General features: G+C 41.4%; 1 protein-coding gene across 1 annotated transcript in view; it reads left to right on the forward strand.

Moving 5' to 3' along the window:
- The window catches only part of LOC309676578 (pinopsin-like), a gene marked incomplete at both ends in the record, with an annotated part of 92253 nt that overhangs the window by 62278 nt on the left and 15888 nt on the right, over nt 1-14087 (forward strand). Inside the window, one exon of the mRNA XM_082489151.1 lies at nt 4948-5181. Within this exon, the coding sequence (XP_082345277.1) occupies nt 4948-5181 (234 nt within the window). The remainder of the gene's footprint in view (nt 1-4947; nt 5182-14087) is intronic.

The following is a 14087-nucleotide window of genomic DNA, read 5'->3' on the forward strand; positions in this document are numbered from 1 at the left end:
TTCCAATGCATGACATAGCACTGCAGCCCACCACTTGGTGAGTGACGTCCGTCAGCTGGGAGGGGAAGGGATGCAGTTTTGAAGTTAACCAAGCATTGCATCACTCAAGCCCTTTTTGAGACCATTTCTACCGCTGCCATCCTCCTCACTGAATACCCCCGTGGGCTTCTCCCATGCTCTGTGGCCTGTCGCATCTCATGTATCTGCTCAGCACACTGCCATAGTCATCTAACCAGTGGTGTCTTGCATGTCAGATTGAGTGGAAAAGGGAGTATTGGGTACGTACGCAAGATGCGGCTTGGCTACAGGGCAAATCCAGACAGGAGCTAATTGTGCCAGTCTTACGCTCAGTGCCTGAGATTATACAAGCTTGCCTGTCGCTGTCTCCTGCTGACTTATGAAAAACCAAACCACTTCTGCTACTTCCCAGGATGAAAGTAGGGGAGACACACCATTTTCTCATTAAAAAAAGCCTCAGCACCCGCCCCCCTCCCCCCAACCCTCTTCTTTTCTCTAAATATAGTGCCTCCCCTGCATTAGAACAGGACTCCCAAATTTGGCAGGAGATGGCCTTTGTCCAGGAGAAAACAGCTGAGTTTAAAACAAAGACGTGTTTTCTAGCCATGCAAATAAATACCTTTTGATCCAAATGGGCCAGTATTTCTCATGTCATTTTTAAGATGTGGTTTAGATCTTGTATGTATTTTAAATGCATATTACATATACCCTATGTCTTAGGGTATATATGTCTTTAGATTGGGCTTTACAAACTTGGCTATTCTAGAACATTATTTGAATCTATTTTTTCTCATTACCCTCTGATGCTTTTCTATCAGCTGGCTATCCAGACCCTAGGCATTCCTGATAGGCACTTCCATCTGACTACTGAAAATACAGTGTAGCAATTGTGTTAAATTTCCAGTAGTTTTAAAATAAGAAAAATAAGAAATAGAATAAATATAATGTTAAATTGCCTGCTGCATTTTCATCTGCTAAACTGTAATCTTTCTGTAGGTTACATCAACTTGAGCTATATTTTGCTGGATGCCTTCCAGCACCTATAAACTGAGAACTTTTAAAGATAACACCTTCTAAAGGTAGGCTGTGAAGCTGCAAAGACAATAAAACCGAGAGTGTGTAGATAAATATAGTACATGGTTTCAAAACCAAAACTCTGGGGGCACTTCCTACAGAGTAGTTTAACACTTCTTGAAATCCTTTGGTGTTTCTTCCATTGTTAATGTATCCCAGAATGTACCAGGGTGATACCACAACCACCCTGAGATGCCTCTGCTTGCCTTCACCACTATCAAAGCAGCCGTGTTTGGGCTGAAACGGCTTGGAGAGACAGAAGGAGCATAGCAAATAAGCTCACACAGTTCAGCTCTGTTTCCCAAGATGTGGCACGAGGCTGGGGGAAGGATGGTCACACAACAGCCCAACAGCGTGCTCTGAGGCACCAAGCAATACGACTCTTCTCCCAGTTGTGGAGCACAGTTGTGCAAGCACAGCTCCAGCACCTCACATGTCCTGTGCGTCAAGCCAAGCAAGCCATCAGCATGCCGTCCTCATCCTGGGGCACATCTAATTGAAACAGTAACTTTGATGCTGCATTTTTCTGGTGGCCAGAACACCAAGAAAAAGTGAGATTACTGACATTAAAGAAGCAGATGAGTTACCTAAGCATAAAACACAGTTAACAAGCTACAGCAGTCCTGGACATCAAATAAAAACCTAGAGGACCATTAAGTCCATTTGGGGTTCATTGCAAGGGATGTCTAGAGGTCACTCGTCCTTTGGACTCATCATGGCATCCTTGTCCTCTGTGGAAAGCTGGGACATCCAGGTCACCTGGGATTTAAAGTCATTAAGGAAGGACATACTCTACGATCCTTCCTTACTCCTGGTCCATTGCTTTCATTTCTTACTGCAATTGCGTTCTTTTAATCTTTTCTCTGCAACAGTGAGAATAGAAATATACTTCTGAAAAAAAAAAAAAAGTACTTTCAAAAAAACCCTGAAGTTCTAATTTGCTCATTCCCAGGAACTGGACTGTAAGTAAATCATATTATAGAATTATAATATGAGGCACATAAAAATCAAAACAATTGGCTACATTGGTGTAAACATGGAAGTGAAAGACTGTGAGCATGACAGCTAACTAAGTTTGCTTTCCAATAGGTTTGTCTCATGACAAATGAGTTTTTAAACTCAATTATAGAAGACTGCAGCAGAAGGTCACCCCTAATAGATACTGGGGACACATTATGAATGTCCTATTTCAGGAACAGCTGTGATCAGAGCTTTCTCCTTTTTAATTATCAGAAGAGGAAGATGAGAGCAAAAAATATATAAAATAATCATAACAGAACCTAAACTAAAGTGGATTCTCTGATGTCTAATTTGATTTCATGTCACATTGCATTTTTCTTCTTGATGAGAACATTAATAAGGATCCTTCTGCTCTAGTGACATGGGAAGAACTCAGTGTCAAAGACTTCTGTCCGCCTAATAAGTTTCAAAACCTCAGTCAAATTTACAAGGAAGATATTGGAACCAACAGACAGACAGATTTATTAACATATTGACACAGACACAGTGACAATGGAGGCTTCCCTTCCTAAGGAAAGAAGCTAAGGATGTGAAAATAGAAGGATACATACCATAATCCCATCCACAGTCACTTCTGTTTTACACATCTTTCCTTCCCTTTTTCTGATCTATAGTTTTTCTGTGCAGAGGGTAAACTCTTGCAAATACTTCAGTGATAGAGATACTATCTAAACACGGAGGGAAAATGCGCTGAGTGATGCCTCTGCCTTTATTGAAGATCTTTGGCTGTGGATGCTGTGGCTAGCTGGGGATTTGCATTCCTCAGTTAATATTGAACTTGTAACATAGCTGCAGCTACCATGGGATCTTGGATTCTTCAGTCAGAGAAAATTCCCATTAGTCATGAAAAATTTAGTTCAAATAAGCAATACAGGATTGGACCATTATCTATTATTAATCCTTTTTTCAAGCTAATTATGAGATAAACAAGTTCTGTTCTTGAAAAAAAAAAAATAACAGTCCCCGGTGTTTTCAGAAAGGATGGATTTTATTTTGTAATTGCCTTTTTGCAGAAAATCATTGGAAGACTAGACAGGAAAAATACTTGTTCATTTTCGGCAGACTAAGTTGGTGTGTGGTTTATTTACTTTCAACAGGAACACTTCTACTGAAATTCCAGATAGAACCAACCACTCTAGAAGGCTAGAATCCTAATTAACAGAAAACAAAGTGTTGCCATATTATTTTGTTTTCCATATGTACTTACCCAGTCACTATATATATTTTAACTTGCAATCCGATACATATGCTATGCAAAAGCACCCACACCGCAAAGAGATAGGTAAAGCTCTGCCTATTTCCACTGCATTAGCATGTACAAGTTGTACACCAGGCAGCAGGAGATGACATTTGACTCAGGTGATTAGTGGCTTTCACCTTTTAACTGTGTTCTATTAATTTAGAGTAGTGCACATCAGTGTGTTCTCCTGCATCAGCCTAAACCCATTCGTTTCAAATTCTTTTGTGTGTGTGCGTGTTAGGTAATGTTTGGATGCATTGCATTGCAGGGAGCTGCCTTTTTACTTATTTATGTTTGTAGTTCTACAGGGGTTGAGTTCCCTTGGGTACCGTTTGCTCTCAAGTATCGCATTCAGGAGGCAAAAAGATCTTAAAGTGGACATAAATTACATTTGGCTCAGTACAAGACTCAATCATTATACTCTAAACATTGGAATACTTCCTGAAATGCTGCTGGCATGTCTGGGTTTGCTAAACAGACTCTGGGGGGAAGTTGAGGAGTTAACCATAACCTCGGGAGACCTGTGTGCTGAGGCTCCATCTAGAGTCAGTGGAGAGAGACTGGCTCCAAAATTAGCCTCCTTGCAGAGTTTGCTTTTCTCTGTTGGCTGCAAAGGTGCTTAGGGAGACCAGCCTTGCTAGCCTGGAGTTAATCTTTCTGAATGTTTCCTAAGAGCTTTTTCATAATCCCTATAAAATGAGGCTAAGTGCCCAAACCGGATCTGTACACATCCAATCTTGTGCTGACTTCCACGGGCCTTGGATCAAACTTAATGGCCATCTCACAGAGCTACTGCACGGGAAGCTGGCTTGTGTAGAGAATGAAGCTTTTTCTTCACAGTTATCACCAGTGTGCTCAGCAGTACAAACACACTCGCAAAGTGCTCTGTAGTTGTCTTCAGAGGAATGCACTCACACCAAAATTTAAAAATAAAAAATGGCTGTTATTTTAATGTTTAACTTCTGACTTAGAGCTCTAGACTCCAAAAGGGCATGATGTGTTAGTCCAGAACAACTCACAGGAGAGTATATTTTGAAGTGCAGACTATGCTTTAAATCCTTCCACTGTTAACTACCGGTAAGTTCATCATAACAAGGGAGCTGTTGTACCATCACATTGAAAATGATCATTTAAACCTGTGCTTCCTGTTTACCCAGTTCCCCTCCATTTCCCCAAAAAAACCAATACAATAGCTGAACAAGGTCAGTATTTGGCACACTTTTTTTAAGAGCACAAAACTCCTTGTGTGATTATAAAAAAAAACATACCTGAAAAGCAACTGGAGATGACCTACCAACTACTAAGGACTAGATTCTAACTTTGCCACCTTTCTGCTTTTGCTCCAACCTCCACTGAGACTCTGGTTTATGCTGGCATGCAGCGTGATGTCGGCAGGGCTTCCCCTAGTCCCTGGTGGAGGCTATGAAAGTCTTCCCACTGCATTCTCTCACTTTGGGCTTTGGCTCTGTTTTGCTTCTGCAACAATAATGTTGATTATCATTGCTGAATCCAAGACCTATAGTCCCAGGTTGCTAAAGCAGTAAATCTAACAGCTCAGCTTCTTAAATCCTATCTTTTTTTTCGCCTTTCCCTAGGTTGGAAAAATCCACAAGAACGCTGCCCGCAAAAGAGAATACCACGTACTGTTCATGGTAATCACTACAGTTATCTGTTATCTCGTGTGTTGGATTCCCTATGGAGTTATAGCGTTACTTGCAACATTTGGTAAGCCAGGCGTGGTGAGTCCAGTTGCAAGCATCATCCCTTCCATCCTAGCAAAAAGCAGCACTGTTTGCAATCCAATTATCTACATACTTATGAATAAGCAGGTAAGACATATTATTTTTAAATTGTGTTTTCTTCAGCATCTTTCAGGCATTCTTGACCACTGTGACTACTAGTCCTATAGATAGATGTGTCTTTGGGAGAAGGGCATTCGAGGCTTGTCCAAACGATATCACTGGAGTCTTGGGGTGGAAGCGTTTGCAGTCAACATAATATATTGCTCGATAGGAGGAACAGATAAACGTTTGCTTACTGAAATTGTTTGTGTTCTTCTGAGGACACTCTGGGTGTTAATTTGTATGCTGCAGAGTTGCCAAAGGTGTTTGCATCTATTTACAAGAAGAACACTCAAACATTTGGGTAAAGAGGGGAGAAAAGAGGAAGGGATTTCATAACCTTGAAAACAATATAAAGGAGGAGACCATTTACAAATACTTAACATTTTCTTGACAGATCCCCTTGAAAACAAATGGTCATTGCAATTACACTTTTTGTGGACTTCGGCATCTTTCCTGTTAAATTCCCAGTTCAGCTACATGCCAAAATAGATAATGAATTTTGTCTCATGAGGACCAAGGCCAATTCTAACACTCCTAAAATGCCTAGACCCAGCTCAGGTCCCTCATTCCTGTAATGGCATTTTCAGTACACAAAAGTGAACTTCCTAATGTTTTTGTGTTGACAACTCTGACTCTAAAGTTTAATAATGGCAGATCTGGAAGTTTTAAGTGTTTTACAGTAAGAAATTTGGAAAATATATATAATTTATGAAAATGGCTTACCTTTTTTATTACATTACATGTTAGAGGTTGTTCTCAATTTTCTTTCTTTATTATGTCCATTACATTATTATAAAGCAAATAAACGCCCTTCTATCCTTTCTTGCACAGTGTATGCTGGAGCCAACCCTTAGTATTTATCAACAGCAGCATTATATTGTTATGGAGTGTAGATAAGGGAAAAGTTGAATGTAACAGACAAATATATTTCAATTTTGCCACAGCCTGAGATCATTTTTTGTCTGATTCATCTAAGCTAAAGTTCTTAAACAAGGAATGAATCTAATCCTAGAGTTTGAGAGAAAGATCTCAGGCAAGCCATGAAACCTCCCTGAAATCAGAAGAAAAAAGTACTATTGCCTTCCCCAAGACCAGGACTTCATTTCCAAAGTCTAGTTTGAGCTGATGTTGAAACTGACAGAGAACTCCATTTGAAAAGTGCTAATGCTGAAGCAAAATAGTAACTTTTTCTCTTTCCCCTTACCTTTTACAATTCTTATGGAAACTTCTCAACAGCAGCACCTGCCTTGCTTCTTTATTTTCTGAGCACGTTGACTGAGGTCCTTGACATCCATGAGGTCATCTGACCGTGCTGTGGCCACTGGAGCAGGCTATAACAGTGATCACAAGTACATTTTGGCGTTGTCTTTACGCATGAAGCATATCCCAAATAGCAAGACTATGGATGCCAGGGGAAAGATACAGATGCCAAAACACATGAACTCAGTACAGTGCCTTGGGTACCTCCGTATGTCTCAAGAACAGAATCACATGCACAATTACCTGTGCCGACGACCTGGCATCCACAGATATATGCACAATTACGGCTGTTTTTATATTCTCAAAGTGCTCCAAGCAGTTATTGAGCTGTGTATTCTGCAGCATCAAAGGCTTATGAGCCAGTCGCACTGCTGTGGGTGTGCTGAGGCAAAACCCAAAGGCTCACTGTTGAGAAAAATTTGATTAGCAAGAATAAAACCAGGGTGCTTGCACATCTCAGGAATGCAGCAAGCTGTCTAAAACCACTCTTGCCTTGCAGTAGCTGCCTCTTTCAGCTACAAAGGAAATACATCTGAATGCTTGTTTCTCAATATGGGGTTTGCTTTTGATCCAGTTTATCATCTCTTACAAGGAAAGATCAGTGTGGAATGATCTGTCTACAAGGGGAAGATCTGTCAGTTTTGAAGCAAGGCAGGGTGTTTCTTAGCAGCAGGAACTGAAAAGGCTGTGCAACAATTCCGGAGTGCCATGGCAAGGAACTGGAAAGCTTCTTAAATGTCCTTCCTTCGTCTCCAGTCACATGCGAGACCAACGTATTACATTTCTCTCTTTGAACACTGAGAACGTTTCATTTGTTTCCCACTGCCTACTGTTCCACAGCTGCCATCATTTAACAAAAATATGCAAGGGGGCAAAGTCAAATCAGTCTCGGAGAGTGGATCATTAGTTTCCAGCTGGAAGTCACTGCATGGGTAGGGTTTTTTTCATAGTTCCCTTCCTTATTGTTGCAGAAATCAAGACAAAAATCACTCCTGAAAAGGAGCTCGGACATATTTGGGGTAAATACTTTTCGCTGTAATAAAACCAAAATAATAGCTAATGCCGAACATTAACCTGCAGCTCTCATCTGCTGTGCCACTGTGTATTAGCAGTAAAAATAATTGCTTTTAGCTGACACTGAGGAATGAGCTTCACTCAAAAAGGGCGCAACACATCCCTCCGTCTGTTCCCCTTCCTTTCGGAACAGGAACAATCGTAACACCCTCATCCCACGTGTCACCAGGGTTCACAGCACCTCGGCTACTCTATAGTTCTTCTCATTCTTTTTTGTAAATCTAACACCTCAGGGAAATCTGTATTCTTCCCAGTACTCAGCTTTTCCGGGCTCTGTGCTTAGCTGAGACTTGTCACAGGAGGCTGGTGCCTCCCAACACAGAAATTATCTGGCCTGCATTTTTCACAGTCCTCTCTTTTCGAATGTGAGATGCCACAGTAGGCTATTTACTCCTGCATCTTATAAATACACTGAAAACATATGGCTTAATTTTTAGTTCTTTGTGCACAAGCTAACCTTTTTGCTTTGGGACATGCCCTGAAGATTGCAGAACGACACTGGTTGACTGCAGCTGTGCTGTTAGCTTCCAGCTATCATAAATCAATGTGGAATATCGTGGAACTGTCAGCCTCTGAGTCAGCCTTAAAACTCATCCTGCACAGCACACGTTTAAATTAACTCTCAAGCAGGCCTTGAGTCACTTTCATGGTCCAGGAACCCCAGAGAAAAAGTTTTGTCTTTGCCGTTGGCTTCTGCGCTGACCTGAGGCGATGAAACGCTGGGGAAAATGATGAATTTCTTTCCAGTGGCAGGGACTCCCTCAGGTGGGACGGCATGGGGCACACCACTCTCCTCCTTCCTCTGCTCTCCTCCAGGAGGAGAGAGTTGCATCCTTTAAGCTGGACTGTTGCTGGGCTGATAACATCACATTAAGTTTCGTTAGCTATGAAGCACTGAACTGCCTGAGATCGAGTGTTTTTTGGGGCCGGGGGGAAGCTGGAAGAGACAGTAGAGGAGGAGACTCCGTTTTCCCTGTTCTCTCGCTATGGATGGCTCTTTTGCCCCTTAACAACAAGGCCGTATGTGTCTAGGACAGCCATCCCCAAAGGGCAGGCCCCCAAAATGCAGGACATGACAAAGTACCACGCCAGCTGGGCTGACATTGCCCCCCAGTTGCCAGGGCGAGCTGGGCAGGGTCAGCATGCTTAGGCTTTCAGTGCATCAGTGTTTTATAGTTACACAAGTAATGTAGTTATGCAGATTTTCTGTTTCATCTTCTCTTACCTCTCTCAGTCTCTTTTATTCCCATCACAGCTCCCTGTCAAGTTCGCATTGTCTCTCTTCAAACTTCCACCCATGCAGCCACCCCAAACAGATTTTAATGACAGCTTCAACTACCTTCCTTTCACCATGACAGAAACCTGCTCGTGTTACGTGTAAGCAGGTATTAAGCATTCACCTGAGAGATATGGAGCTTCCTTGGAGCCATGGGCTTGCTGTTGAGGACATGATCGCTCAGGGCATCTTGCTTTCATGTGTTCCACGGTAAAGCACAGGAACCCCAAAATGGAGGAGCTTTCTCACTGGTGTAACTCTGCTTGAGGACATACTGCACTGAGAACCAGGGATCGTTAGCTGGATAACATAGTAGCGTGGGAGCTTTTGAGGTTAACCTTATCTTACGTATCAGAAATTCATTTTTTATTGATACAGAAGTCAAGATATGAATAATGAGTGCTTGAGAGGGTATGGTTATGGATCAGACACAGTGAGACAGAGTGAATCTGCACTTGCTATTTCACATAATATCAAGTTAGCCCACAGAGAAAACAGGAATTTGCTGCATTGCTACTGACAGCCAAATTTAAGTCAAATTAAACCTGCATCACTCAAAGATCTACAGAACCCATCACTTGGAAGCCACTGATCAGATTATAAATCACAACCTTAGTTGCTCCAGTTCAGCTCATGGGCTTCCCACTAATTACTTCCACACATTTAGTCACTCAGGTAGTGCACCTAAGGCTCCCTGGACTACTGAAACTCGGCCTAGCACATCTAATACTATTTTGCATATTACAATTTGGAAAAAAGCCCACCCAAACCTTGTGATCAGCAAGTGCTATTTCTGGTGTCAGAAAGTGCCTCTGAGCAAAAGTAAGGAGGGAGAGTGTGAGGGAAGGGATGTATTAGATGTGAGTAAAAGTCCCTGATTAGCGGTTTGATTTCTACTCTCTGTCTTCTTGTATTAAATTCATTGCACTTTTAAAAATAGAAGCTGACCCTGTCATTTTCCCCAAGGATTTGGAGAAGCAGTGCTGAAAAGAATATACACACTTACTTGAAAATAATTAATACTGTGACCTTTCCAAATTTATCATGTATTGGGGGGGGGGGCTCAGTGAGGGAGAAATTACATAGAAAGAGAGAGAAAGAAATAGAAAGAATGAACAAACTAAGCCAATTAAGCCAATTACAAAGACTTTTTTTTTTTTTTTTCTGGTGGACAATGAGATTCAAATAGTAATAATGCACTTAAGAGTGTTCCTCAAGGCTTGTTGTGGCTGCAGCAGTCCCCAGGAAGCTGTTCCACCACACGCCTCTCACCTACTGGGTTGCTTCCCATGGCAGCCCCCTCTTCCAGGACCTTCGTGGAGCTTTCCTGTGCCAGACGAGGAACAAGGAGTCCTTCTTTCCTTAATGATAATCTGTCTGTGCCTTGTATACACAGTTTTCTAGCAACCCTTTTCAGTCCTTCTTTATCTTGCCTTGTGCACTGAGCAGGGAGAAATGCATACGCGCTTTGGGAAACAGAGCTACATATGATAGTCATAAAAAAATAATAACAACCTTAACATTTCCCAACCGGCTGTGTAACAGCTGTATTTTCACAGTCAGTTTTCGTGTGGTACTGTGCATTCTTCAGTATTTCCAACAAAAGGTAATGTTTCAATTTTAAAGCTGCAGGAAATAACGCTGTTTGTTTTGTTTGTTTGTTTTTTTTTAAAAGCTGCTCATTTTCCCACTTGGAAAACTAGAATATTTTAGCTGCGTGAGGACACAAAACTACAGATTTGGAAAGATGGTATACAATATAGGGACAATTGTGTCAAGCCTCATTTTATGCACCATTTGGAACACACCTATTAAATCCTGAAAAAAGTCCTTGTTTGTTTAGTTCATGCCCTTCTAGAGGTTCGTGGGCATACAATAAGATTTATTATCAGAAGTTGTTATGATTTTCGTGTATATGTTAATACTCATGATCTGATTTTTCATCTCTTCTTTTCACTGGTAGCTGTGCTGACTGTGAGTAAATAATAGTCAACATAAAGAAGTGATGCTGCATTACCTTCTCAGTCACCTGGAAATGGCAAGAATTTTTGTCCAGACAGAATTGCACACCCGATCTTTTAAGTTGACAATGGGCAAAGTCAAAATGATCTCTGAGTGCAGAATACTCTACATTAAGTACAATACTATAGTACAGTTCAGAAGTATTTTGACTTTATTTCTCCCCCAACATGCAGTGTTATGACTTTTTAAAGTTGAGGGCAAAGAGAAGAAAGGTCTCAAGAGTGCCTTTGCTGCTGTCATAAGGTGTAACTGCATTTAACACAGTGAGTTCAAAATTACTTTAGGAATTTCCCTTGCAGCTCATGACAAAAAGATCAGCTCAGGGAAATAACCCAGACATTTAACTAAGGTCCCAAGCAGCCCCAGCCAGGCTTCATTCTGCCCCAGACTACATCCTTGGTACAACCTGTCTGTGTATGTTGACATGAAGTGCGAGGCCCTGCATCTGCGTCCAGGAAATCACCAGTATTAATATAGAATGGAGAATAAATGGATTGAGAGCAGCGCTGCAGAGAAAGACTTGGGGGTACTGGTGGATGTAAAGCCAGACAGGAGCCATCAATGTGCACTTGCAGCCCAGAAGGCCAACCGTATCCTGGGCGGCATCAAAAGAAGCACGGCCAGCAGGTCGAGGGAGGTGATTCTGCCCCTCTACTCCACTCTGGTGAGATCCCACTGGGAGTACTGCGTCCAGCTCTGGGGTCCCCACTACAGGAAAGACATGGACCTGATAGATCGGGTCCAGAAGAGGGCCATGAAAATGATCAGAGGGCTGGAAGACTTCTCCGCTGAAGAACAACTGAGAGAGTTGGTGTTCAGCCTGGAGAAGGCTCTGGAGAAACTTTGTTGCAGCCTTTCAATATATAAAGGGTGCTTATAAGAAAGACAGATGGAGAATTTCTACCAGGGCCTGTAGTGAGAGGAAAAGGGGCAATGGTTTTAAACTGAAAGGAGGTAGACTTACACTGGATGTAAAGAAACTTTTTATTATGAGGGTGGTGACACACTGGAACAGGTTGCCCACATAAATTGTGGATGCCCTATCATTTGAATTGTTTAATGTCAGGTTGGACAGGGCTTTGAGCAACCTTATCTGGTGAAAGATGCCCCTGCCCGTGGCGTGGGGATTGGACTAGATGATCTTTAAGAGTCTCTTCCAAGTCAACCCATTCTATCATTCTATGCTATAGAAAGAAATCTTGTCACATAACACACTTATTAGGTCTTTTCTTGTCTCTTCCACATATTCTGTAAACCTAGATGACTAACCTATTCCTTCAGAGGTTTAAGTGATCAGTGTCATTTAGAATAAGCCCCTAGGCATGATGCAGGTAAACATATTGATCTGTTTGGATGAGTCAACTTTCAAAACAAAAATATAGTTGAATCTCAATTTAAGAGGTTACATCCACCCTAGTGCATTTTCATTGAGATTAGCTTAGAAAAGAGGGACCACTGCCTCAACTGTTTCCTGACAACCTTGCAGGTGATGCTGATCAATAGATGGGGTCACAGTCACACTTACCTTAGGAGAGACAGGGAAATCAGAGTTAACTGCAGTGGTTGAATGACAGGAGATTCACTTTGCTGCCTGTTTGAGGACTAGCAGGGAAATATCTGTAGGAAAAGATTTGACCTCTAAAAACATTGTCTCTATCCGAAAGGCAATAAAACTGCAAACTGTTTAAGGATTCAAAGAACCTGTGGAGTTACATCTCAACTTTTCTCCAGTACAAGGAAAACTGCTTCAGTCAAATTGTCTGCACTTGCTTGTCGTGATCAGGCTATAGTTGTGCTGGGAGTTTCAGGACACCATTTACAATCAACTATTTTTCATACACTTCAACCTGTAACATTAAACCTGCAAGGTAGATTGAGAGATAAGTGGCAGTTTCCAGTATCCAGAGCTTACTACAGAAGCAAGGAATATGGTATATTCACAGCTGAAAAAAAAAGGTGTTAGGATTCTCAGAAGCAAGGCCCCTTGGTATGCTGTTTGCTCTTGCAAGTATACACCAGCAGAAACGCAACCAAAGCAGTATTTCTTTGCTGTCTTCACACGTACATCAGTCCTCAAGGCAGAGTCTGGATGGTCAAGAGCTCAGTCAGTGCTAAGAGAAATGCAGGAAAGAAAGGATAAGGTATTGATGACTGTGCTGTTTATCACTTGCCATTAGTGCAGTGTGATCTAGAAGTTGGGTGAAAGCACTTGGCATTTTGGTATCTTTTTCTGAACTGATTTCCAAGTTTGGTGTGGACAGTGAAGGTCCTACAAAGGCATACAGCGTCCACAGGCAGGCTGAACTTGCGCTGCTTTTCAAAATAGCATTGCCAAGCCACACTGAACAGATGTTATGGGACCTTCGGTTGCAGTGATCTCAGCTGCAATGCCAGGCCAGGGATCAGACTGAATTTTAGCCCACGCCTTGGTCTGATGAAGGTCAAGCATTAATTTAGCCTCAGAATTCCCCACTTTAATTCTAATGCTTCTGCTTTTCTATAACATGTCCACATTTTTCTGGTAGGTCTCCAGCTACGTATTGGTTGCAAATTAGCATTTCAAAGCTGAATGTAGGCATAGGTCAGCAGAAGAAAACAGAATCTCTAATGAAATGCAACAGATTATATAAACAAAGAATTTGGTTGCTTCATGAAGACAATCAAATTCAACAGATGAAAAAGATTTGAAAAAGTAAATGTAACCCTGGAGGTAACAGAACCTCTCGTTTTCCTCTCCTGTTCAATCACTGAATAATCTCTAGTGATGTGGCACTGGCAAATAGTACTAAAATTTTATCCAGAGCAGGATGGTTTTGTCCATTTTGTGTCAGTTGACATTACTTCTCAGAGTTTTACTGTGTCTACCAGGTATATCTTTGCAGTCATATATCCAGATAACAATTCAAGCAAAAATCATTTCAGATTAGGTGGATGAAGAGAAAAACAAAATGAGGTTTCCTAGTCAAAGAATATTTTTCAGCATTTATGTAACCTCCTCTAAACAAATATTGTTAATTGATTTAATCCTGTGTATCCTGATGAAGCAGATAATTATCATCATCCTAGTTTTACAGCAGGAAAAAATTGTGGATCAAATGTTAGATTACTGCTCAGAACCTCATGAAGTTGCATGGCAAGTCTAATTCAAATCTGTAGAACATAATTTTATGATTTAATCATGATATCCTTCTTCCTTAAGGGCAAAAAAGCTGCTGTACTCAAGGAAATACTGGTTGCCACATTGTGAAAAATACAATAT

This window comes from Vanellus vanellus, assembly GCF_965231255.1.
Source record: "Vanellus vanellus genome assembly, chromosome: 1".
In the NCBI taxonomy this organism is placed as follows: Eukaryota; Metazoa; Chordata; class Aves; order Charadriiformes; family Charadriidae; genus Vanellus; species Vanellus vanellus.